The 26,186-nt window shown below is 31.4% G+C and overlaps 1 protein-coding gene across 1 annotated transcript in view; it reads left to right on the top strand.

Annotated features, from left to right (window-relative positions):
• Positions 1 to 893: 893 nt before the first annotated feature.
• The window catches only part of LOC111615459 (ubiquitin carboxyl-terminal hydrolase 2-like), a 48,135-nt gene continuing 22,842 nt past the window's right edge, over positions 894 to 26,186 (top strand). The window contains exons 1-6 of the mRNA XM_023356894.1: positions 894 to 899; positions 4,710 to 4,715; positions 6,309 to 6,398; positions 17,586 to 17,712; positions 24,219 to 24,324; positions 25,528 to 25,641. Of these exons, the coding sequence (XP_023212662.1) occupies positions 4,713 to 4,715; positions 6,309 to 6,398; positions 17,586 to 17,712; positions 24,219 to 24,324; positions 25,528 to 25,641 (440 nt within the window). The 5' untranslated portion in view covers positions 894 to 899; positions 4,710 to 4,712. The remainder of the gene's footprint in view (positions 900 to 4,709; positions 4,716 to 6,308; positions 6,399 to 17,585; positions 17,713 to 24,218; positions 24,325 to 25,527; positions 25,642 to 26,186) is intronic.

Below are 26,186 nucleotides of genomic sequence, written 5' to 3'. Positions count from 1 at the left end.
TATATAAGATGTTCCTAAAGTTTAAAACTGTTCTTTAACCCTAAAGATTGTTCAGCTTGAGCTGAAAACATTTTTCAAATAAAGACTGTATATTTGGTAACCTTAATAAGCAGTATGGTTAGTGTTTATTTACTTATCTATTATTATAACTTTTAGTTTTAATAATTTATTGTTGTAAAGATATGATCAGTTCTTAGTAAAGAACATGTTAATATTGATTTCTTGCTGTAATAATTCTCAGTTAAATAATTAATAATCTTTAAAAATTTCCCATGTTTATTCTCCACTACTTTGGGGTAGCATCATACCTGACTATCCCATTGCTGAAAGGTTAATTTTGTCCTTTGTCACACCACACATCCATCTCAGCATTCTCATCTTCACTATATCCATTTTTTTTTTTTTCTTGGTCTCTTGTAATTGCCCACATCTCAGCACTCTACATCATTGCAGGTCATACCATGGTTTTGTATAATCTTCCTTTCGTTTTGCAGCTTATTTTTTTTTTATCACTCAGCATCCCACTCCTCTTTCTCCAGTTTAGCCATCCACTCTGAACTCTCTGCTGGATTTCTGCACTCATTCCTCTGTCACTTGCTACATATAATCCAGGATACTTAAATTTGGAAGCTGTTTTTAACTTTTCATCCTGACTTGTATGTAACTCTCATCTCCTCCACCAGATATCATATATATATACAGTCAAACCTTGGGTTACAAACACCTCTGTTGATGAACAGTTTGGATTATGAACAAACTTTGAATGCCGGTTGCTATATGATAACTTGGTTTCCAAATAAGCTATTTGACACAGCTGGTCACCAATGGTCAACTTCTTATACTTCCTATGTTAAGTAGGTTCAACAGTCTGACAAATCAATGACAGGACTACTGATTCAGTAGTAGTGCCAAGATTTGTCTTGCATCATTAGACATCACAACACAAACCATCAATGATGTTATTTAAATTACATTTCAATGCACATGTGTGTATGATACTACTTGTTTTTGGGACACGTCACAATTCAATTTAAATCAAATCTATATAAATAAAAATGTAAATGTTTGTTTGTTCAAAATCTTAAATTTCCTAAAGTTCTTAATTGATTGCTTTGAAATTTTGACACAACATTGCATTTGAATGTGCGTGTGTTTTTATATTATATAGATGTTAAAATTCCCCCGCAGGGGAGAGGGACAAAATCAAAGCTTACCATGAAGAACTGTTCTTCTATTATTCTATTTTAGATACGGTTTTTTGCGTTTTTGATTGTGTTTTAATAGGGTGCATCAAGATAATGTACACTAAGAAGGGATTTTTCAAAATTCCCTCCTGCAGGGAGTGTTATATATTTATAATAGATACATTTTGAGCCACAGCTACTTAATTAATAAAAACCGTGTTAATTGATATTTGTGTAATATAAATGACTTTCAATAATTCACATTTAAAGGTGCTTAATTCAAATTAATAATAAATTTTTGTTGCTTAAATATATTTTTTATTATTTCTCATCAGTATGTAATCAACATTTGGCATTATTAATTAAATGCAAGAACTTGTAATGAACATCTTTTAGAAAAGCATAGGTAACTGTAAGCCAGAAAAAAATTTAATTATCATACAAAAATAATATTTATTACTTTTCTGAGTTTTCAGGAAAAGTGAACAATAGCAAATTATTGCTTCCATAAATTATGCATACCATAGTAAATTGAAATCAAAATTAATGATGTCACTCGCCAATGGTGTGCTGCATATGTTTAGTCATGTGATTTTCTCAAAATTGTCCATCTATGTCTGTCTGTCTAATCCAGTGTTTCTCAACCTCTAATGAATCATCGCCCCCTTCAATAAAACTGTTATGTAGTATCACCCCCTTCACTACAAAATTTCGATGCTGAGGGCCAAGGCTAACGCCAAATTCGTACTGCATTGAGTAGACTAGTGACTAGTATAATGTTATTTGTTTAATTATTGTGCGATATAACAAATAAAATATCTAATTATTCTTAATATGTTTTACTATATTGCCCAGAAAATTGTTTTTTATTCCCCAAAATATAAATTGTTACTAATTGCCCCCTCAACATGGAAAAACGCCCACTTGGGGGTGATATTGCCCTTGTTGAGAAACACTGGTCTAATCTGTGGAGTTGGCAACATAGCATTACTTTGCAGTGAACTGTTCTTTGACTTTGGTGATTTTTCTTGCATTGTCCATTTTTTTTTTTTTTTTTTTTTTTTTTAATTCCATAAGTCACCATGAGACCTAAGAAAGCTAGTGTAAGTATAAAGGTGAAAAGGAAAAGAGTGAAAATAACAATAGAGATGAGGAAAGAGATCATACGGAAGCATGAAAATAGCATGTGTGTCTCAGATCTGGCTTTGCAGTTTGATGTAGGAAAGTCACTGATCTGTACCATTCTCAAGAATAAGGAAACAATAAAGGATGCTAATGTTATCAAAGGAGTGGCTATGAACACCAAGCAAAGATTGCAGACCTTAGAAGTGGAAAAGTTGCACTTAATTTGGATCAACGAATTGCAGTTGGCTGCGACAGTATTTCAGATACTATCATTTGTGAGAAAGCAGAGCTTTTGCACCAAAATTTGCTCAAGAAAATTTCAGGTTCAAGTTCTGAGACTGATGTGTTTAAGGTTGGTTTGAAAAGTTTAAGAAGCAAAGTGGTTCAGTGCATGGAGAGGCTTCAAGTGTGAACAAAAAAAGATGCAGAAAAGTTTGTGAAAGAATTTGGTGCATATGTGACTGTTGAGGGTTTTATCCCCCAGCAAATGTTTGCAATGAAACTGGACTGTTTTGGAAAATGCCAAACGGAACATACATAATCCAGGAGAAAAAAGTTTTGCCTGGACACAAGCTAATGAAGGACAGTCTAACTCTTTGCTTTGCGGCAATGCAACTTTTTAAGATGAAACCATTGCTCATCTATGAATTTTCATCTATTTAAGAGAAATAATATGAAAAGCAAGTTGTCTGTCATGTGGAGGGCTAATAATTAAGCCTGGGTGACCAGACACTTTTTCCTGGAATGAGTCCATGAAATTTTTGCTCCTAGTGTGAGGAAATATCTTAATGAAAATAACTTGCCACTGAAGTGTCTGCTTTTGATGGATAATGCTTCTGTCTATCTTCCCTGGCATGGAGGCCAAGTTACTGGAAGAGTGACTTCTCTTTACTATGAAATTTCTGTCTCCTAATACAACTCCACTGATTCACTGATGGATCAACACATCATTTTTAACTTTAAAGTGTGAATCGAGCTGTGATTCTGCATAAAATTTAGAAAAATCTTAAGCCTATTTCTCCATTGCACTCGTAAAGAAAACATTGCGCAGAAAACAGATTGAATATCACCTGTACTATCAACAACTAGCTGAGAAATATAACATCCAAGTACTAAACAATAAACAACCCAGTGTTAAAGGAGGAGAAAGTCAATTGTCGACATATGAATAGAAGGAAGCATACAAGTCTCAAACCAAATACGGTCATGACAGCTCCATATAACAAGAGTTTTACATCATCAATGGCTCACCTCTGACTGCACACCTGCAGATGCATCACCAAACAGTCAATCACCTGACTCTTTTTCCCAAGCTAAATCGATAAAAGGGAGGTGAGAACTGAAGTCGGTGTGAACTAGCCTGGACAGCCATACACTGGCGACAGCAACCCAGTTCCCAACAGCTATCTCCAGAACAGCGATCACAAGGCGGACTCCACGAACAAAAGAGAAGACTTCCGTCCCATCATATTCGGAACAGCCTAAAGCAGACTTTCCCATAGGAGACAATGGCCCGAATCACTGTATAAGAAGGAAGACATCGATCACAGCTCAACCTCCACAAAGACAGAGAACCACATCTCTCTCTCTCTCAAGAGCAAATAGCGGATAGAACACATAGATATCTTTGTCATGTCACCTTAAATGTATATAATGTATTTCTGTGTATTCTTAGGTTTAGACGTTTTATATTAAACTTATATTTTTATTTGTTAACCTGGTTACCTGTCATTGCTCAGAATAACAGACACCCTGTCAACTTACAACCTCTCCACTCACAGACATAAAGATCAAGTTTTACCAACCCATGCTGATTAAGTGGTTATTAGGGAATGTCCCCTTGGTCCCTGGCTAATCTCACAAAAGTATTACACCAAAGCACTTTTTCAAAGGTGTTTTGAGGTTACCTCTGACACAGAGTTAACTCTCTGTGGCTTTTGGAAGAATCACTTCAATATCTTCCATTTTTTACGTCTTATTGACAATGCCTGGCAGCAAATGACTTGCAGTTCCTTGAACTTAACCTGGAGGAACCTCTGGACTGATTGTGTTACAGAGAGAGACTTCAGGGATTCAGGATGGAGTGTACTAGAGTTGTTGATGACATCATATCTCTGGACAAAAGCATGAGCTTGGAAGTCAACAATTCTGGTGTCAAAGAGCTAGTGAAGGAACACGGTACCAATTTGTCTACCTAGTGCTCTTATTAATGACGTGTGCAAAATGGTATGAAGGGCAAAGTTTTGTTGAAAGATATTACTCTGATAAAGCAGTAGCAAGCCATTAACCTTTTCAATGACAATACTATGTTTCACTTCCATAACATTGTGAAATGTAGACAAAAGCAAATTTCGTTAGATAAATTTTTAGTGAAAAAGAGGCATAATGAGTTCCAAGCAGAATATGCTAGTGAGAAACAGAAAATCCAAAAGGTAAGAGAAAAAATTCCTGAAGTTCAGTTTCCTGATGATGATATGGAGAGGAACTCCCATTCCAAGAAATAACATCCATTCCTCTCTACCCTCCCCTTGCACCATCAAGTCTTCTTAGCACAGATAAGGATGAATGAAATTCTTTCTTATTTATAAACTTTATTCATTATTCATTTATTGTTGTAATATTATATAGCATTGCATTTGTAGGCATTTTTATGGATGAAATACAGCTAAAAAAGATAAAAAATAAAAGTTTTGTTTTCAAGTTGGAAATGGGTTAATCTATTTTACATTGTTTATTATGGGAAAATTTGTCAGTTTGAGAACAAATTGATTTCCAAACAACTTTTAGGAATGAATTAAGTTCGTAAACCGAGGTTTGACAGTACAGATTTGACTGTACTGTCTTTGCTCTGCTGATTATCATGCATCTCTCTTCCAATGCGTTTCTCCATTCCTACAGCTTTTCTACCTTATCACAGGATGTTTCACACATCACGGTTTCATTTCACCTTGCTCTTCGCATCTTCCACCGATACATCCATCACCAAATTGAACAGAAATGGGCTAAGGGCTGATTCCTAGTGCAGTCCAATTTCATAGTGAATCCCTTTGTCATACACTACTCTTTACTTGAGTCATATGATTATATTGAATATCAACCATACTGTCTGAAAATCTTTGAATTATACTTCACAAAACTTGGTAACATTTTACCATTTTAATTATTTGAAACTGCTTAATTTAAGGAAACTAGTTGCTTATTTTCTTTAAAACATCTTTGGCTTCTATCAAGCCTGTGTCAGTTTCATCTGCTGCCTTTTTAAAATTGTGTCAGATTCAAATTGGTTTCCTTAAATTAAGCAGTTTGAAGTAATTAAAGTGCAATCTTTGAATTAGTAAAACTGTCAGTATCAAAAGTTTACTTTACAAACATGTCTCAATTTAAGATTAACAAAACTTTTTGTTAATATAAATAAAATTGTGTAGCTTAATCATTGAGATTAAGTAAAGTTTAAATTATTTTATGTATACAGTAGAGCGTCGATTATCCGAATCAATTGGGGACTGGGGTTGTTCGGAAAATCGATATATCGGATAACCGATTATGTACGAAAAAATATATTAATTTATCCCATGTTGAAATTTTTCTCCATTGCGCGTCACTTTGGGTTGAATTTTTGTCGATGTTAAGCCTAATGAAGACTATTGTATCGTTAAAAATTGTTTTTTTATTTTGTACAAACAAAATAAATATATTGAAAAATATAAAAACAATAAAAAATTATACTTCAGAAGTTAATTTAGTATAAAAAACGTAAAATATTTGAGTAGCCAAAGACATAGCCAAAGATTGCGGTGCCACAGCACTGGCGAAAATTTAAATTTGCCGACTGGAATTCTTTCGGATAATTGACTTTTGGATAATCAACGCTCTACTGTATTATTCTATTGCTAATTAATTTTTTGCCTAGTTATGTTTTGATTTGTGAGAGATGTTTTTTCTTTTTGTAAATGCTTTTTAATAGAAAATTGAATTTTTAACTTTTAAAATTCTTTGTTTCAGGATGGAAAACCTAATAACAGTCTATGGGCATCAAATAACATTTTGAAAAAACACTGCACATCTGGTTTGCATAATTTAGGAAATACTGTAAGTATTATAAAATTTTGATTTGTTTATATCAAAAATCATTTATATAGTGTAATACAGTGAAACCTCAGGTTTTTAACTTAATTCATTCCTAAATGTTGTTCAAAAACCAATTTGTTCTAAAATCAAAACAAAACCTTTTTTTTAATCTGTTTGCTGTATTTTATGCATAAAAATGCATATAAAAGCAATATAATTGTAAAGTAGTGACCTCTTAGCAAAGAGAGAACAAAAGAGGCGCGACCTTGTCAATTGGACCCACATGCGGTTGAGCAATGTACCACTTGTAAGATGTTGACTTGTAAACAGAGGGAAAACAAAGGAAGTATCAACTTTGTCAGTTGGACCCACTTGTAGTCAGACATTAGACCATTTGCCATATGGTAAACAACTGAATGTAAACAAGTGGCAGACGTTTATGTAAGCTTCACTCCCGTCAGATGACAGCGGACCCGAGTGTAAGCTGTTCAGACAAGGAAGGAGTGTGATTGCTCAGAAGTCTCCGTCCAAAAAACCCTTAAATTGCGAGGCGAACAAGAGAGCAGGAGAGAAGGGCAAGAGACTGGTACATAGTAGTTTCAGGCACTTAGGAAGTCTGCTGAGTGTAGAGAGAGTGTTCTCCTCTGGTAAGCATCTCAGGGACAGGTTAGTGCGGAGACTGGACGGACTGTGCAGTTGAGCCAACTCCACGAGCTGACTGAGGCCTCTCCAAAGTTTAACAGTTCCTGGAAACCAATCTAGTACGTGAGTCACTATGCATTGTTATCCTGTATATATATTATGTTTTCAAACTTGTACTTTCTGCATATAGAATCTGTAAATAAACTGTAAATATTATCAATTTGAGTGTAGAGGTGTGCTTTCCATCAAACCTGGATCACTACATCGAATCATAATACACACGGAAACCAACTCAACGAGACGGAGTTTGGGAAAGAACGTCACTAAGATCTTCACTATAATATAGGATGTTTCAAAAAGAATCATCTGATTTAAAATGACTATATTATGAAAAGTAATGAAGATACACATTAATTTTATATTACAGGGCTAATCTTCAAGTTTTTTTACATACTAAATTATAGATGCCCAATATCCCTCCCCTTTGGATGCATGGCATATGTACAAATGGTAGTGAAATTTGTTCCAAACTTTTATGAGCATGTCTGGATCCACTGCTGTTATGTGGTTTTGCAGTACGACTACTGTAATTGAAAGAGGAGGCACATAAACAGTCTTTTATAAACCCCCACAAGAAAAAAAAAGTTAGGTCCAGCAACCTAGGAGGCCAGTTAAGTAAAGCTGAATCATTATCCATGCATGGTCCCATGCGGCCGATCCATCGTTGGGGAATCTGTGTATTCAGTAGGTGGTTCAACACCATATTGTCAACAAAAATCATGCTGAACAGTTGTTATGGACCCACACTTCGCAAAGCGTAGAACACACAGTAATTTCTGTTGTCCAGTCACCATCTTGAAAATATGGAAATGACAGGTGAACAAAGTGTGAGGGTGCTGCCAGTCAGCAATCATGTAAAACTCAAGAATTTCCTCTTTCTAACAGCACATCATTTGATCAAAACAGATTAAAAGCTGAATAGTTATGATTTTTTTAAATCAGATGATTCTTTTTGAAACATCATCTATTATATTATCTATAGCTGTATTTATTCTACATATATATATTAAAAGCAAAATGTTCTGTCACCACCAACCAAAACCGAAAAGAACACTTTACAAAGAAGTACTATAATAGAAACTCAACTCTGACTGCTTGGATGAAATGTAACCAAATCAATGAAGATGAACAACTACTAGTTTATCCACACTTTCTGAAATATTATGTTTCAATTGATTTGAGTTTAATTTTAATTTTATTTTTAATTTTGGTTTCAGTTTTGACTTAAAGGCAAGTTTTAATAATTAAATTTAAAAATTATAAAATAGTATGTATTTTTAGTTTTAATTAATTGGTTACCTAGTATTAATAAATTTTTGTTATTTAATTTAACTTAATTAAGTATATTTAAACATGAATTTTTGGATGTCATTTATATTAGATGTAAATTTACTTGGTTTTTATTAATTAATGTGATTTTTATTCAATTAAAAATGGAAATGGTATTAAAAATATGACACTTCCGTGTTGCGGCGTTATTGACAGCGATTTGTTAAATTTCAGATGCACTCACTAGTACTTTCAACAGTTCAAGAGCAATGCACAATGCAGGATATTCTAACTCCAAATATCGATATCTCTACAACCTGGTCATAAACAAATTATTTCCAAAAACTTTCCTCTGCAACAAAGAAAGCCTAAAGATAATAAACCCTCCAATACCATACCTGGACACCATCTCACTAAAAGTAACACACATATTCAGGAAGCATGGTTTTATATTACCTATAAGCCCTCAACCGTCACTACGAAGAACATTGTGCAACGATAGAGACATTCTCACGTTGAATGAAAAATCGGGAGTTTATAAAATTTTATTAAAACATACAATATCAGGGGAGGAAATTATCTATATTAGAGCTACCACCAGAATGATACGGTCCCGCATCCTCAAACATCAAGAGGACATTAGAAATAACAGACCAGCTACAGAATTAGCGAAAAAGGTGCTAGACCAAGATTATCTTCCACTTTGGAACCATGTTAAATTACTTAAGCATTGCAATGATCTTAGGCAAATATGGGAAAACCTCTACATATCCGCTGCTTTGCCGTGTAATGCGCCGACATTGGAAATACCACAGCTATGGATAACTTTATTTAAACAATCCAAGTTATAATTTTGTGTTCTGATTTTATTCCACTACCATGCATGGCACCATCAATCAATATTTATGTTTTGGGGAGTTCAAGTTATTACAGCATGTTTCTTTAAAAATATTTATATATTCAATTTTATTAATTTGTTCTATATTCCAACCAAGTGCATTACATAATTTGAAAAGTCCGTTAAAAGCTGTCAATTCAAAAACAAAGGTATTCAATTTCGCCTGAAGACAACGGTTGTAAACTGTTGAAAGTACTAGCGAGCACATCTGAAATTTAACAAATCGCTGTCAATAACGCTGCAACACAGAAGTGTCATATTTTTAATTTCTAAACGCTGGTGTGAAGTGAACTATATTTTCATTCATGGAAATGGTATCTTTCTCACTGCACACTGAAATGTAATTTAAATAGCAATGTCATTGATGATTTGTATCGTGATGCAATGCGATCTCGGTGCCACTAACTTCTGAATCACTAGTCTTGATTGGTTGACCTGTTGACTTTCTTTAACATAGGAAGTATATGAAGTTTATCATCTTTGACTGCCTCTGCTGAATAGCTTGTTCGGCAACCGATTTATTGTTTGCCGAACAAGCTATTCAGCCTGAGGTTTGATTGTATATTTAAAAATGTAAAAAACAAATTTGTCATTTAATGATACAATAAAAGTTTAAATATTAAGTTTTATTTTGTTTTTTTTTTTTTACTGAATAATTTTGTAGTCTTGGTGAATAATTTATATTAAATATGAATAAATACAGACAGATAACTATTGTTTGATCTTTAAATTAAGTATAAATTTAAAAAATATCTTACTACTACTAAAAATTTACATAAGGGTGTTCAACAAAATATTCAGAATATGGAAATGAATTTATTTTGGAAGTTGTAGAATCCACAAAATGAACAATATACTTAGTGAAATTTTGGGTCATTGATTTCTTGTTTGGTCATCAGTTTAACCTTGTTTAATTTTTTTAAACTGTTTTATAGTGTACTTGAATACAGAAATCCTTTTCATAATAAATGTTTGCATTTCTGTAGTTTGATTGGTGAATGTGTGTAATGACATTCCATTGAGTGATATTTGATCGTGAGTATACTGGAGGGCATCCATGTTTCATGATGTGTCAGGAATGCATCTCCTCCTCTTGAGTACTGATCCAGAAATGTTAAAACAGCATTTATATGGTCTGTTTTGTATTGTTCTGAAAGCATACATGGAATCTGTCTCTCAAATTTTTCAAAATTCAAGGTGCACTGTGACAATTTCCTAGTGTTGTTCAAGAAATGTGAAAATTCTGCATGAATTTCACTGAGTGCGATGTCAATCCAGTATATGAAGTCATCCACATAATGCAGATCATCATTTGTAATGACAGATGGGCACTGGATTTATTGTTCATTATTGACATTTTTCTCTTCCTGCATTAAACTTTTCACACTGTTGATTCATCTGTAACATTACCGTACACATCTATGGTTTGATGATTGATTGCACACTTTTTGCATTCAGAAAATGAATGACAGACCTCACCTTACAAGCAGCAGTTCTTATTCATTTTAAACTCTCACTGTGACACAGCCAGGCATCATACTCACACAGAGACTGGCAAACACATGAATGCAAGTGGTTAACCTCCCATTGTTTGAGTTTGTTCATTTGTGTATGTGTGATTTGTGAATGGGTACTATTTTCCAGATCACCTTCATAAATTTAGTATCAATATATCCTGTAGCTATTAACTTTAATAGCTAGTTAATTAGGCTGTTTAGCAATAAAAAAATTCAAATCATGATTAATTTTATGATTAAAATATAAATCTTTATGTATGTTAATACAGATAGTTTTTATTGTATACTTTTCATTCCATTGTGTATGTGTGTTTAATTATTTAGAGTTTAATAATTGGCATGTGTAGTTTTTGTGTGTTTGTATATACTATAAAAACTAAGCATTTAAAAAATACCAAACATGCTAATTATTAAACACTAAATAATTCAAAATTGAATTTCCTAAGGCTACATTTATAGTGATGTGACAAGGTGAGGGCAAGAACAAACACATTTAACCTTTGCACATGTTTATGGTGACATGGACAGTCTTGAGCTAAGCTCAAGGCCTCAACAAAGAAGAGCAGTGGAAATAAACAAGTTTGATTTCTCTGCTCTTCTCATCACTTACTGATTTGTTTGCTTTGCCTCTTTTGTTGCCACTTTCCTTGTGAAAACTAGAGAAAAACAATATATGGTCAGTTATTTAAAGTAAATTTAAACACTTCATGCTATTCAGATTACAGCAAGTGATAATGTATGATAAAATTTCAGAGAAAAAAGCCAAGTTCTTTCATTTTTCAAATGTCGTCGATGAATGAAATATGACTTGCATGCTGAAACTGAATATTATAAATTTTATCTCTAATGTTGAATATAATCATCATTATACTGGAAGTAAAGTAGTACAATAATAGATATGTTTAATGATATATAACATGTCACATATTGTATCCACATGATTAATCAGTCTATCTTAATAACTAACATCTTTATTAAGCTATGTTTATAGTGACATAGTAAATAAGGTGGTAAACATTTTTAAATTTATTTTTTCTTGGTTGCTGTGACTGTAAAAATATTTATATTAATACTTTTTAAACTATCTTATTTTTATATAATTCCCATTATATAAAATTGTATTTTTATATAATTGATTTATGTATTTTTGATTTATGGTAGCTAATCTACTGGTTCTATTAGTAAAAACATATACATAATACTCGTAATTTTCTCATGTAATCAGTTATTTCTATCCATTAGATACAAATATAATTTGACACTCTAATACTGTTGAATTTTTGTGAAGACATTGCAAGAAATGTGTTAAAATTAAAGATACATCTTAAAGATATTATATTCTTTAAAGAACATTGAAATTTTCAGCTCTTATTTCATGATTAGTTTGACATTCAATTAAATTTTTCTCTTAATTAAAATATTTGATTGTGTAAACATTGATGCATTAACATTCCTGATATTAATGTTAAATATTTTTTCTATTTTAATTAAACATTAAATGAAAAGCATCATTTAACAAAAAATAAATATTTAAGATGATCAGAATAAATATAGATAACTGTGTTGCTATTAATTAAAATAGTTGCTTAGTTTATTTTGATTAAAAATGTAATTTAACAAAATTATATTGTAAAGATGACTTTGATGCAAAGAAAAACTAATACCCAGTTCTCCTTGCAAGTAAAATAGTATATGTCTATTGGATTCTATAAGTAAATATTGTATAAAAGTTAATATTGATTTTTTCATAAATATAATTATATATTTGGTGTCAAATTTTACTAGAGAACACAATATTTTTATTGGTTTATATCATTGATTAAAAATGCAGTACAGAAATATAAGCAAAATATATTACTTCTGCCTTAATTATTTCATCACAGTGACTGGGCATTTTCATATTCTCATTTTCAAAATTTATTCAATAGAACAAATTTGAAGAAAGTCAAATATAGAAAAAGTAGTCTATAAATATTAATTATGTTGTTAATTCACAGAATTTTTTATTTATTTATTCATGCCAACGAATAACACTTCAACTGTGAATAACTTAATATTTGTGTTATAATTAAATTTCATTTCTATCAATAACTGAAAATTAATTAAGTATATGAAACAACCCAAAGCCTGATAATATATAGATACATAGCCAAACGATCACCTTAAATACTCTGGCTATTAATTCACTAATTTTAATCATTAATACTAAGTAATTTGCTACTAGAGGTAGACATTAGGTGCCATCTTATATTAATATAAAATTAATGATTATAATTTAAAATCATCTGGAAGAAAAGAACCGGCTTGAGGCAGGGCTTAAACCCACAACCTTCGCTTGCCTTGTAATGCGCTTGCCAGTAGTGCCACCTGGACCCAGAGCAAGTTTTCGCTTCTAGGTATATTTAAATTTATATAAAACTCTACACAGTTAATCACAGTGCCAGCTGGTTAGATAAGAGGTGGTGCCTAATGTCTACCTCTAGTAGCAAATTACTTAGTATTAATGATTAAAAATAGCAGATTTATAGTCCAAGTATTTAAGACTGAAAATAGCGCACTATGGGGAGAAAAATGGGGAATGTAACCCCATTTTTCTCCTCATAGAGTGATATATAATTTTACTTTAAATAAAGCATACATATTTAGAAGATACATGACAGATTACAAGAGTCAAGTCATTCAGTATGATGCTGAAATTCTGTTCCTTTCATCCTTTACAAAAAATTTTATGTAAAGATTTATTTTATTATTAATATCTTACTTGAAAATTAATAATAGTTTAAACTTCATGAGAATGTGATTTTAATTTATATAAAACAGATTTCTACAATCTCAAGTTTTAAAAATGAGTTAAATAGATTGACATGGTAATTACGTCATGTTTAGTTTGTGTTGGTTTCAGTCTCCTCATAGAGTGCTATAGTTGTTAAAGTTATATGTTATAAACAGGTTATGTTATAATTGTACTTGACTGTAATTTAAGCTAGCATTTTTTAATATCATATAACAAAATGTACACAAATATATCATGTTTAATGTTTAATTTATAATTTTTACATTATAAAATATATAATATATTAAGAATTATTGTTTTATAAAAATTTGTGTGTGCAGTTGAAATGAATGAATTTAATAAAATCATTTAAAACAGTATATTGTTTGTGTCATAAAAAAGAGATAGATCTGATAATGTTGATTATCCTTAATTATAATGTTACATATAATTTTGTTTTCTGATAAAAATATGATTAAATAATAATACTCCCATAAAGATATTTTATTTTTATAACAATTTAAAAGTATTCCTCAATATTTTCAATTAATTATTAATCCAATAAAGTTTTTATGGTTATTTTCTTTAAAAAGTTCATTTATATGTATTTAGATTTTGTTATAATAATCTGAAAAAACACTAGATTAACACTAAAAATACAGTAAAATTTCACTTGGTGGCCACCTCTGAAATTCTCCTGTAAAACTGCAAATAAGTTTAAATTTAAATCCAACTACGGAATGGCGGCCACCTTACTTAAGTGACCAAAATGACATTTATCCTCATTTTATGTGACAAATAGTAATGGAAATGTTTCCATTCCTAAACCCAATGAATTTTAATTAAGCTTTGCTGCTATAATTTTAAAGTAGTTTGCTGAGATTCTTCTGATAGATGAAGATTTTATTTTTTGTGAATGTCATTTATACTAAACAAAGTATCTGTATTTTCATAACTTAGTAACAGAACAACTTTATTAATTGCACCACTTTATAGGAGTATAACACTGCATATACTGTACTTACAACACAATATAGTATATGACAAAGTATAAAATTAAAAAAATACATACAAACATTAAAAAATAGTACATAATAAATATAACATAATACTTATTAAAATTTGCCCTTTGTAACTAGCCATGGTAGAATTAAGAAACAAATATTGATTAATTTTAATCCTTTTTACAAAATCAAAAATACACTTGTAGTATGGCTTTTGAATTAGGATAGTGATCTTGGCCACTCAAGCCCAAGAGTCTATAATTCCATTCTTAACATGAATCTACTGTATATCTATCATATCATATCAAGGATATTCATATACAAGATGTGTTACTGTTTCCTGTTTACCTGAATCACAGCAGCAAAAGGAAGTTTCTGCCAAGTTAAATTCTTCCTGATAAGCTTTAAAATTGCCATGACCTGAGAGTGATTGTGCTAACTTAAAACTATAGTGAGTGATAGGAGAACTTAGTGAAAGTGTAACATCCAGAAAGAGAAGTTTACTTGTGTTAGCTTTTTGCATTTTCTTTCCAATTCATTCCAGAGCTGAGTAAAGTACACTGTCAACATTTGCTAGTACTGTCTATGGACAGGTAAACAAGTTACCTTCATGCTGCTATCAGCTACAGCCTTCTTTGCTTCCAGATTGGCAGTTCCATTTTCCTTTCATAATTTAGTAAGAAGAAAAACAATTATATATTTGTTCAATAATTTTATACATAATCTGATTGTATTTTGTAACAATATAATTATATAAATCAACAATAATCACTGATATGTTGTTTGTAACACTCGATGAAGAATATATTCACAAACTTAGATGTAAAGCTGATTTAATTAACTTTTTTTTCAAAAGTGGACATTTCTCCATATTTAGTGACTTTTGTTTAATAATAATTCCCTGTTAAAATGTAGTATTCAAATAAAACCTTTACTACCATTTCATAAAAACACATTAATTTTGTCTAAGAATACTAAACAATTCTGTTTAGTACTGTATTGTTTGTATGATACTTGAATGAACCTATTAAAAATAGTTTGATTTTACTGTACATGTGCCATATATTAGGTTGGGGAAAAAGAAATCCATTATTTTTTCACTAGATGGCTGTAGTGATACATATCTCATAAAATATTGATGACACAAGTTCAGACTTGTGCTTATTGGAAAAGTGACATTCTGTACTAAAAAAAATTCTTTTACAGTTTTTTGATTGGTCAATTCAGTTGTGAGTTATAGGGTGTAAAAGATGGAAGTTAACAAAGAGAAAATTAGGTATGTTTTACAATTTTGCTTCAATAAAGGCGAAAATGCAAGCCAGGCAGCTGAAATTGTGAATGGTGTTTATGGTCCTGATACTGTCACAGCCAATTATGTGCAATTTTGGTTTCGTCAGTTCCGTTCTGGTAATTTCGATGTTAAAGATGCACCTCGCACAGGTAGGCCCGTTGTCGAAAATGTCAATAAAATCATGGAAATGATAGAAGTAGACTGGCACGTTAGCACTCGTAGCATTGCCCAGGAGCTAAAGATTGACCATAAAACAGTTCTAAACCATCTGAATAAAGCTGGATTCAAAAAGAAGCTTGATGTTTGGGTGCCACATGAATTGACGGAAGAAAACATTATGGATCGAATTTCCATCTGCGAAGCCTTGGCCAAACGGAACGAAATCGACCCATTTCTTAAACGGATGGTGACTGGGGATGAGAAATGGGTTACATATGGCAATATTGTGCGATAACGATCGTGGTCAGTGTGGTGAAGCGGCTCAAACGGTGGCTAAACCAGGACTAACAGCCAGGAAGGTTTTGCTGTGCATTTGGCGGGACTGGAAAGGAATCATCTACTATGAGCTGCTTCCATATGGCCAAACACTAAATTCGGACCTCTACTGTCAACAATTGGACCGTTTGAAGCTAGCGATTGATCAGAAGCAGCCAGAATTGGCTAACAGGAGAGGTGTTGTACTTCATCACAACAACGCCAGGCCACACACATCTATAGTGACTCGCCAGAAATTCCAGGAGCTTGGTTGGGAAGTTTTGATGCATCCACCTTATAGTCCAGACCTGGCACCAAGCGATTACCATCTTTTTTTATCATTACAAAATTTCCTCGGTGATAAGAAATTGGCATCAAGAGAGGATTGTGAAAATCACTTAGTCAAGTTTTTCGCCAATAGGGACCAGGGCTTCTACGAGAGAGGAATTATGAAGTTACCTTTAAAATGGCAACAAATTATAAAACAAAACGGTGCATATTTGATCCAAGTCGAACAACCGAAACCATGTTAAATAAAAACTTGAAATGAACGTAAAAATAATGGATTTCTTTTTCCGCAACCTAAATATTATATTATTCTCTACAAGTATTATTCAGTGTTAATACATTAACCTGTATGAAAGTTTGGATTATTGTATATTGCAAATTGCAAAAGATGTACATTACAATATTATATGAATTTTTTTTCTTTTTATAATCTGTATTAAACTTATAACAGTGTTCTAATTACAGTTTTGTATGTCAGTTTTTTCCAATGTAGGTGACCATCTCACTTATTTGGCCTGAAATTGTACTCTAATGTTGACCAATTAAGTGAGATTTTACTGTATTTTATATTTAAACAATTATTTTAATGTTGCTATAATAAAGATTACTTTTAATATATCATATAATGATATTGGGATAGTTAATCATATATGATAAATGTTTTTTAGAAACATTCACTTGTAAAAATTAAAATTCAATAACAATAAAAGTGTGTTATAAGTTAAACATAAAATGATTACAAATTTCATGTAAATGTTTCATTACAATAATTATTGTATGTAAAAATACTCCTGTTTGAATAATTTAAATGAAATCACTATAAAATAATTTATTTCAATGGTGGTTGAATATATAATAGAATTTTAAAATATACATGTGAATAAATTGAATTAATTTAAAATTTTACTTATAAAATAATTGTAATAATTTATTAATTAGCCATCTTTGCTAAAATATTCATTATTATTAATCTATTTTAATATTTTCAATAGTGTTTTATGAATTCAATTCTTCAATGCTTGGCTCATACTGGTCCTTTATTAGATTATTGTCTGCCTAAAAATTATCTTGTTGACATTAATTATACAGCAAGTTCCATGAAAGGATCTGTTATTAAAGGTGAGTTAGATATTTACACATATTTGACAAAAAATTTATGCACCCAGATAGAATTGTCCCATTACTGCAAAACTTGACATAGCAATGTCTGAGATAGGTATGTAAATGTCGCCGGAGGGTCAACACCTCTTCGATGCCCTGTCAGGACTGACTCCACTGTGTCCCGATTGACACGGAAGCTGAGACGGCGTGTTGATTCAGTCACGCGAGCAGCCGCATGTGTGGGCGATTGGGCAGGATGGAGTGAGAGACAGCACACCGGAAGTGACTCGCGCAGAGATTAGGATAACGAAACAACCTAGTTTAATTAGGAAAAAATTTAAACAAAAATACATGGATCCCGGAGTCTGACTGATAAGAGTGATATACAATTATATACATGCCTTAGCGGCTGCTGAGAGAGAGACAGAGAGTTTACAAATATGCGCATGGTGCTAGATACCTTTCATAATAGTGAGTTTTTTGTAGAATGGAGCAACCTCATTGACCGGAGTTGGAAAGTTTGGTGAGGACTCGACAAGATAGTCCTATTAGGTGTTCGGTGGTTATGTTAATCCAAGGATGACACTCACTAATTCTGTTGGTGATCAGGAAAGTTCACTAAGGTAAATGAGAAGGAGAAAGAGCCAGAGGTGATGTGTATAGTAAAACTGGATGATGACTGACCAACTTTTTCGGTTTCTTGTTATATTCAACTGATGAACTTGAGACAATAGGTCAGGAGGTTATGAGAAAGCGTGACTTAGTTACTGAGAACTTAACAAACCAGTAACTCCCAGGTGCAAGAGTTGACAGTTATCCAACAAGATGGTATAGTTAGAAGGTTATGTTATATCAACTTATATGTAGTGCTGAGTTATTGACAATAACAGTTTATTGACAGATCCTTTTTATATCTTATGACTATCTTATAATTTAGGTCCTAATCACAAGAGAGAGAGGGAGAGTTCACAATTGATTGTGAGTAGGTATTTATCTTGTCAACAGGAAGAGGGTGTCTTTGGGAAAAGTCTTCTAGTGTCGGTACTTATTTTGAAAACATCAATAGAAGGGAAAATGGCAATTATTATAGTTCAGACTGTGAGTAAGACTATGAAGAGTTTGATCGGACAAGGTGCTTAATAGACAGTTGGATCATGACAATTGAACAGGACTATTAGCTTGAATTAGATTACAATCCACAGGAACTAGACATCTGACTTGGATGGTTCCCAGAAACTGGACAACCTGTATGATTTTTTGGTGGACCTTTTATAATTTTTGTTTGTTTCCTGAGAAATAACGTTCCAAAAATGGTAATATTGAATGGAGCTTTATTTTTTATTTTTTGTCCAATCAGATTTTTTTTCTTGCTTCTGGGGATGAGTAACTATCTCAGGAAAAAGTGTTGTTAGAAAGGAAATGTTATCTAGTTACTTCCTTGTCAGTTTTCTCCTAAAAGTCTTGCCTTTGTTAGCTTTAATTTAATACATTAGAAAATTATTTTATTAATTTTAAGGATTCATAGCCCAGGATCTCTCACAAAGTACTAGAGATTCCTTTTAAATTATATTGTTGTTTCAAAAGAAATTATGCCCTTGCTATTCACTTTTTATCATTGCCATTACATTGCACTAATAAAGTTTCATATGATTCCAATGACTTCTTGGTGCATAACTTTTTTGTCAATGAATGTTTTAAAACTATGATTAGAATTACCATGAATATTTATTTTATGTAAATATTTTACATGTGTGCACATTATATATGCATTTATACATTTACAGACATAAAATGTTTTTTGTATATTTGTATTTGTGTGCATATTCAAGTAATTTAAAAGTTTGTTAAGTAAATAAGTTGATAAATACTGAAGTATATCTTAATATCCATTAATCTGCTTAATTTATTTTTGTTTTGAAACAGTTTATTATTTTAAAATATTTATAGAGTATAATCTCTGTAACCTGGCCATTTGCTAGTTCACCACGTCCAACAACAACTCTGTGGTATTATCAGCACTGTTGCCAAGCCATAGACATGTGTCCCACTAGTTCAGTTTCCATTAAATTTGAACATTTCCTCATGATATTGAACTTGAGCTTCATCACTTGAGCTTGGACAATATTAAAGATTGTTAGGTTTATCATGTTAGACTGCTGAAATAAGTACAATAACTTACTACTGTGATCAAAAAGTATTGGGAATGGCTCATTTAAACTGCATGCCTGCAAGAAGGTGCTGCTGCTGCTTGGTACAACTTTCATTAGCATCTAGCAACAATCTCTGTCATCATTTGTTTTCATTTTGAATAAATGCTTTTTTTTCTTTTTGTAAAGAATTTTTGTGTTGGCAATTTTTCAAAATATCTAATGTAATCATGCAAAGAAAGTTCATTAAAGTTTGTTTTCATAATGGAATTACTGCTATAAAAAAATGTCGGAAATGTTACAAAAAGCTTTTGGTGTGAATAGTCTAACAAAGACAACAGTTTTAGTGGTACAGTACAAGATATTCAAGGAAGGCAGAGAATGTATTGAAGACAAACCATGCTCTGATAGACCACTCACTTCAGCTGATGAACAACATGTCATTCAGGTCATTTGGGACATCATTGAACATGTTCCAGTATCATTTGGATCTTGTCAAGCAATTTTAAAAGATTGTGGCATATCACTTCTCAAGTTGTTCCAAAAATAGCATTGTGTTCAAGTGGTCAAGGAAATGTTTTCTTGAGGCAAATCATTTTTAAAATGCATCATTATGCATGATGAAACATGGGTCTTCGCTTTTGATACCAAAACAGCTCAACAATCAAGTGAATGGCACTCAAAAGGTAAAGAAAGACTAAAAAGACCACATCAAAGTCAATCAAAAATCAAGATCATGTTGACTATTTCCTATAATAATTGTGTTGTTGTGTATCATGAATTCCTTGTGACTGGCCAAACTATCAACAAAGAATATTTAAGTGTTTTGTGTTGATTATGTGAAGAAATTTGTAGAAAACCAACCTGATTTGTGGTGAGAAAATTTATGGATTTTGCACCATGATAATGGACTTGCTCATCAGCTCTTGTTGTTCATAAATTTTATACAAATATTGTTCCACAAGCTCCATATTCATCTGATATGATACTGTGTGACTTCTTGTTTCCTCAAGTAAATTTTTGCTTCTTAGTCATTTTGAGTTGATTTATGCCATAAAACAAAATTTGCTATGAGTCCTGAAGGAGTTTCACAAAAACGATTTTAAACCATGTTTTGAGGATTGGAAAAAACATTGGCGTAGGTGCATTGCAGTGTGGAGGGAATTACTTTGAAGGGGTCGAAATAAATTCAAATCTTGCATTTTATTGAACCATTCCCAATATTTTTTGATTACAGGAGTATAACACAATACTATATAAATATAAAAATCAGTCCCCAAAATTTCCTACCAACTCTTGCTAAATTTCCCACTAAATTTAGTGGTAATCAACCAACTTGGCAACATGATTACTGTTGATTGGAAGTCCACTTAATACAATATACTAATATCATTCACTATACAAATATTTACTTTCTGAATGATTAACATCTTTTACTCTGGTCTAAAATTGATGCATATTATCAGATCCTGAGGAGTAGTCATGAGTGATGAAATCCTGAGGGGTTCCAAGACAATAATTGGGATACAAATGGATATATTTGCTTCCAAAAAGCTTTATTTTATGCAATTATTTCCTATTTTTATCTAAGAAGTAGTGAATAAAGTAGAAAGTAATTGCAGTATTAATTAGCTACACCTATTATTTTCATAAGTAAACAATTTATTATTCTCAAAAGTTTTCTTCTGTATGGTACAGTTGGAAACATTGGTTCAAGGTCTAATATTGCATTCAACACAATAGTATGTTGTATTTTTCGTGATATTTTTCTTAATGCAGACTTTGTAGTGGTGTTGAACAGTAGGTTGAGCCAGAATCCTCTCAATGAAATGACATTCTACTAATTTTTCTGGCTGCTGCTGAAGGGTAAGCAGAAGGAATTTTTGGTGTCTCTTGAATAACTTCTTTCACCAGACCAAGAGAATCTTCTAAAAAATTAGTCATAATCTTGCAACCAGAAAGATTTTCATAAATAATTCTTGAATTATGAAGTGCCAAATTGAGTAAATAAAAGAAGAGCTTGTGCCACCATTTTACTATTTACTGCTGTAAGCTGCAGTAGGACAGTACTTGATCTGCCTTGTTGACACTTGTCTTATACTAGTATATTCCAAGACAGATGATGGCTTCATTTTTTCTTGTTAGCCCGTGTTTTGACTTTCTCATTGTGATGTCCAGTAGACAAATTGCACACATCATGACATCATGCACATCTTTCCATTTTATAGCCAATGTGGCACCTTTTCTTTTGGCTATTCATTTTCCCTTCATCAGTTCAGATGCAAAAGCAACCATTTGGAAGATCACATCAGTTGAATGTCACTGTACCCTGGTTGCTACTGTTTGCCAGTGCCAAAGCAATTCGAATAATTGGGGACTGGAGAACCAGCTGTGTATGAATATGCAGTGTCTATGGTTCTTATATGGTTCACAAAGATGCATCACCAACAGATTAGCTTTGTCTCTCATGAATTTCTTTCCTGGAAAATAGTCTGAAATTTGGTTTTCACTATTTGGAAACTGTGTTCTCCACTATTACACAAACTTTGTGGAGAGGACTGAAGTCCTGATTTCCTCTCAGTATTGTAGTTTCATTGTCAGTAACATGAAAGAATGACAATATAAAAGAAAATCGATCTCTTGACATTTGTACATAGTTGATAAAAGAAGATTGGTGGAACACACTTGTACTTCAATAATCTCAAAATTTTGATTTAGATGAAATGGTTACATAAAGTATGATTCCAAAAAATATCTTTAGGTCATCAGCAATCACAAGTTTTCAAGTCACATGATTGGAATGTTACGACAGATTACCTGCCCTTTTTTTCAGCCTCTCTTGCTGTTGGTATCTGTTTCCTGAACAATAGTGTTCAAAAGATCTTCATCAAGAGATATCCTGGAAACTTTTACAGGGGGTTATCTCCTCTGGAATAACATTGTTATGAATTCCACAAACACTAGTGTAAGGTGGCAGCTGTTGTTTATGCTCCAAGTTTGTTTCATGTGTTGAGACTGGAAGTATGTATTGGTTAGATGTAGAGTTATGTCAGTACCAATATCAATCCAATGCTGTTATATCAGCATATCAGAATGTTTCCAATCCCAAACTGATGCTCTGATTTTTTTCAATACACATTCTTAGACACCCACGATTGCTGTAAATAATTGAGCTATAATTTGGAATTTTCTAAATTATAGTCCAATTATTTACAGCAATTGTGGGTGTCTATTTACTTAGCATCAGGTTTCAGTAGATGTTTTGTATACACATTTCTTCACATTGTTTTAAAATGGCAGGCATTCAAACATTGCAGTGAGCATACTATGCTGTAAAACTAATTCATGATAGACAAAGTATCCTATCCATATGTGATTCACCACCTATTGCCACATGAAGTATGACTGTTGTTGCTTTTTGTCAGCAGCAACTTGGTGGGAGTGCTGCTTTGTGGACAGCAGGACATGATTTTGTGATGGACATTTAATCTATGTACAGTGTTGCCAGGTCTGGCAATATCTCAAGCCAGTTGGTGATTTGGCAACTATTTTTTTCAATCTGATGATTTTTCTAAACTATTGTAAATCTATTCAATGTGTGTTTGAATTTTTTCTTAAAAATAGGGCTAGAATAAAGCCACCCTAGTCTGAAGGGACCCCATGAATCAATTTGTAAATATTTATTTCTTTATGTTTGAATTTAAATGATTAGTGAACAAAGTGAATGTTTTCTAAATCAATGAGCTTTCAGGCTTTCACTTATCACCAATACCAGTAGAGTATGGACAGAAGCAAATATTGGATCAGATCGTATTGGTAAATTTAGTTTTGTATCATTTCTAGTAAAATATTTTTTTCTAGTCTCATTGGTATATCTTGTTTGAAAATATCCTTCAGTTTATCATAGAATATCCAGCTTAAGTGAATTTTCTTCAGAAGATATACAAAAGAAAAATTTAAATTTATGATGTGGCCTTGCAATAATCTCACTATAATTTGTGTTTTATTCTTCATAATGATATATGAGTTACTTAGAATATTTTTGTCTGAATTTATTTTTTAACTTATAATATTTCATTCAATTAATTTATTTTTTCTTGTAAATTGTCCAAATTTATTCTATCAAAACAATTTTATATACCTAAACCAAAATTTTTTTTTTTAAATAAAATATTATTGAATACACTTTTTTCTCTGAAGATAGATTTCATTTTATGTAATTATTTTTGAATGTAAACTTCATTAAAGAAACTAAAATAATTAGTTTTCTAGTCAACAAACTTGTTTAATAACAATGAAAAAACTTATTAGTATCTATATTAGATATTTCAAAAATGTTATTGATATGAAATTTTTATTATAACAATTTTTAAATAGCTTTTGCAAATCTTGTACAACATATGTGGAAAAATGATGAACCAGTAAGTCCTCAAGAATTGAAAGGACAAATACAAAAGTTTTCTCCTCGTTTTACAGGACATAAGTAAGTAATCATTAAATAAGACATAAATCTCATGTATAAACCTGTTTTATTATTTTTAAATTTAAAAATTTTTAATTAATGCTTGATACAGTGATGATGATATAACCTTTTAGTTTTCAAAATCAAATGTTGTTAATATCTAAAAGTTTAATACTAACAAATTATCTTAAAAATTATATTAAATGAATTGCATCATAATTTTTCAAATTACTGTTATCAGTTTATGAAAAACAAAATTTTATCTTACTAATTTAGTAATTATTTGAATTTGAATATTTTTTTTGCATATTTATTAATGCAAATTTATTGCAAAAAACAAGAATTTCAGAAGAACCAGGACCTTCATCATGAAAAATGAACTTTACATTTCTGTGTGCATACGTTTGTGTTATTTAACATATGTTATTATGCAAATTAATATAAATAAACTTAAAATTAAAGTAAAATCTGTTTATTTTTGGTCATGTGTCCCCTTTCCCTATTTACTCTGTGTTAAAATAACTTTGTTTAATGCTGTTTCATTTAGCACTTTGTTGTCAAGGAACATATCCTGCGTATTAAGCAGGGTCTTACTATACTTTAAATATGCCATTAGGTAATCAGTTTTGCAATGAATAAGGAAGATAAAAATTCTTATGTATATCTTAGGATGATTTTTTTACTTTGTATCAGTGTTGATTTTAATTTTTAAAAAAATTATGATTGCAATTGCATTGTGTTGTTGAAATAATTAAAAAGCCCTTTGATTTAGTGAATAACATCTATTAAGATTGTAATGAAGTAGATGGTAGCTTGTTCATAAGCTAGATAAAAAATACAATCTAAGATTGTGTTCTTTGTTTATCTAAACAGTGTTTGCTTTTACACTGATAAAATTAATATGAATTAGGGATAATATTAATAGTGTGATGAATACATGAATATTTGTTGTTTAATATTGATTTTGTATTATGTATAGTTTTAAAAAATACTTCAATAATTCATATTTGTATATTTTTTATTTCTCGATTAGTAAGTTTGTGAATTTAATATATTTTTAATATTCAAACCTATTATTAAGTATGTTGACATTGACTTTATTGTGTAACAAAATGTAATGAATTTAAATGTGCTAAGAAACTTTTTTAGGTTTTTTATACACAGTTATTAAGCATTTTAAACATGCATATTCATTATAATTCAGTTATTCTGTTCTAATTTCAGCCAGCATGATGCACAAGAATTTTTGCATTTTCTGCTTGAAGGATTACACAATGATGTTAATCGTGTTAAGAACAAACCAACTCCATTGGAAATAAATATTGATGAAAAACTAAAGTAAAAGTTTTTGCATGATTTTATATATTTATTAATGTATTTTAAAAATAATAATCAGATAAATGCATTTAAAATAAGAAATGTATGATTTAAATTATTAAAATAATGAAATAGACTATTTATATGAGGGTTGATTAAAAAAATAGGTTATCTACACCAATCAAAAAAAGAACCTGTCTCAAATAACAAATGAGTATTAAAATGTTATTTATATATATGTAAAATATTTTTCAACATTGACCCTGTTGATTCAGACTGTATCTGGTTGTACAACCAGCTTTTCCATTCCAAGTTGAATAAAATCATGTCCCTGTTGTTGCAGCCATATTTTTGTATCTGCTTTCACATCATTGTCACAACAGAATCAAGTGCCAGATAAATGTTCTTAGAGGAGCAGAAACAGTTGAAAATCATGGGGGGCAGATCAGGACTGTAGGTAGGATGTCTCCACAGTTCTCACTTGAATTTTAGGAGCACTTGCTTTGTGAAGAACAGTGTGAGGTCTCCTGACCTGCAGGAGACTGAATCCTTCACTGAACAAGTCT

Source organism: Centruroides sculpturatus, unplaced genomic scaffold (genome assembly GCF_000671375.1).
Source record: "Centruroides sculpturatus isolate CEXI.00-Female unplaced genomic scaffold, Cexi_2.0 scaffold18, whole genome shotgun sequence".
NCBI classification, from domain to species: Eukaryota; Metazoa; Arthropoda; class Arachnida; order Scorpiones; family Buthidae; genus Centruroides; species Centruroides sculpturatus.
Note: the sequence above shows the minus strand (reverse complement) of the source record. Positions and strands in the feature narration are given on the sequence as shown.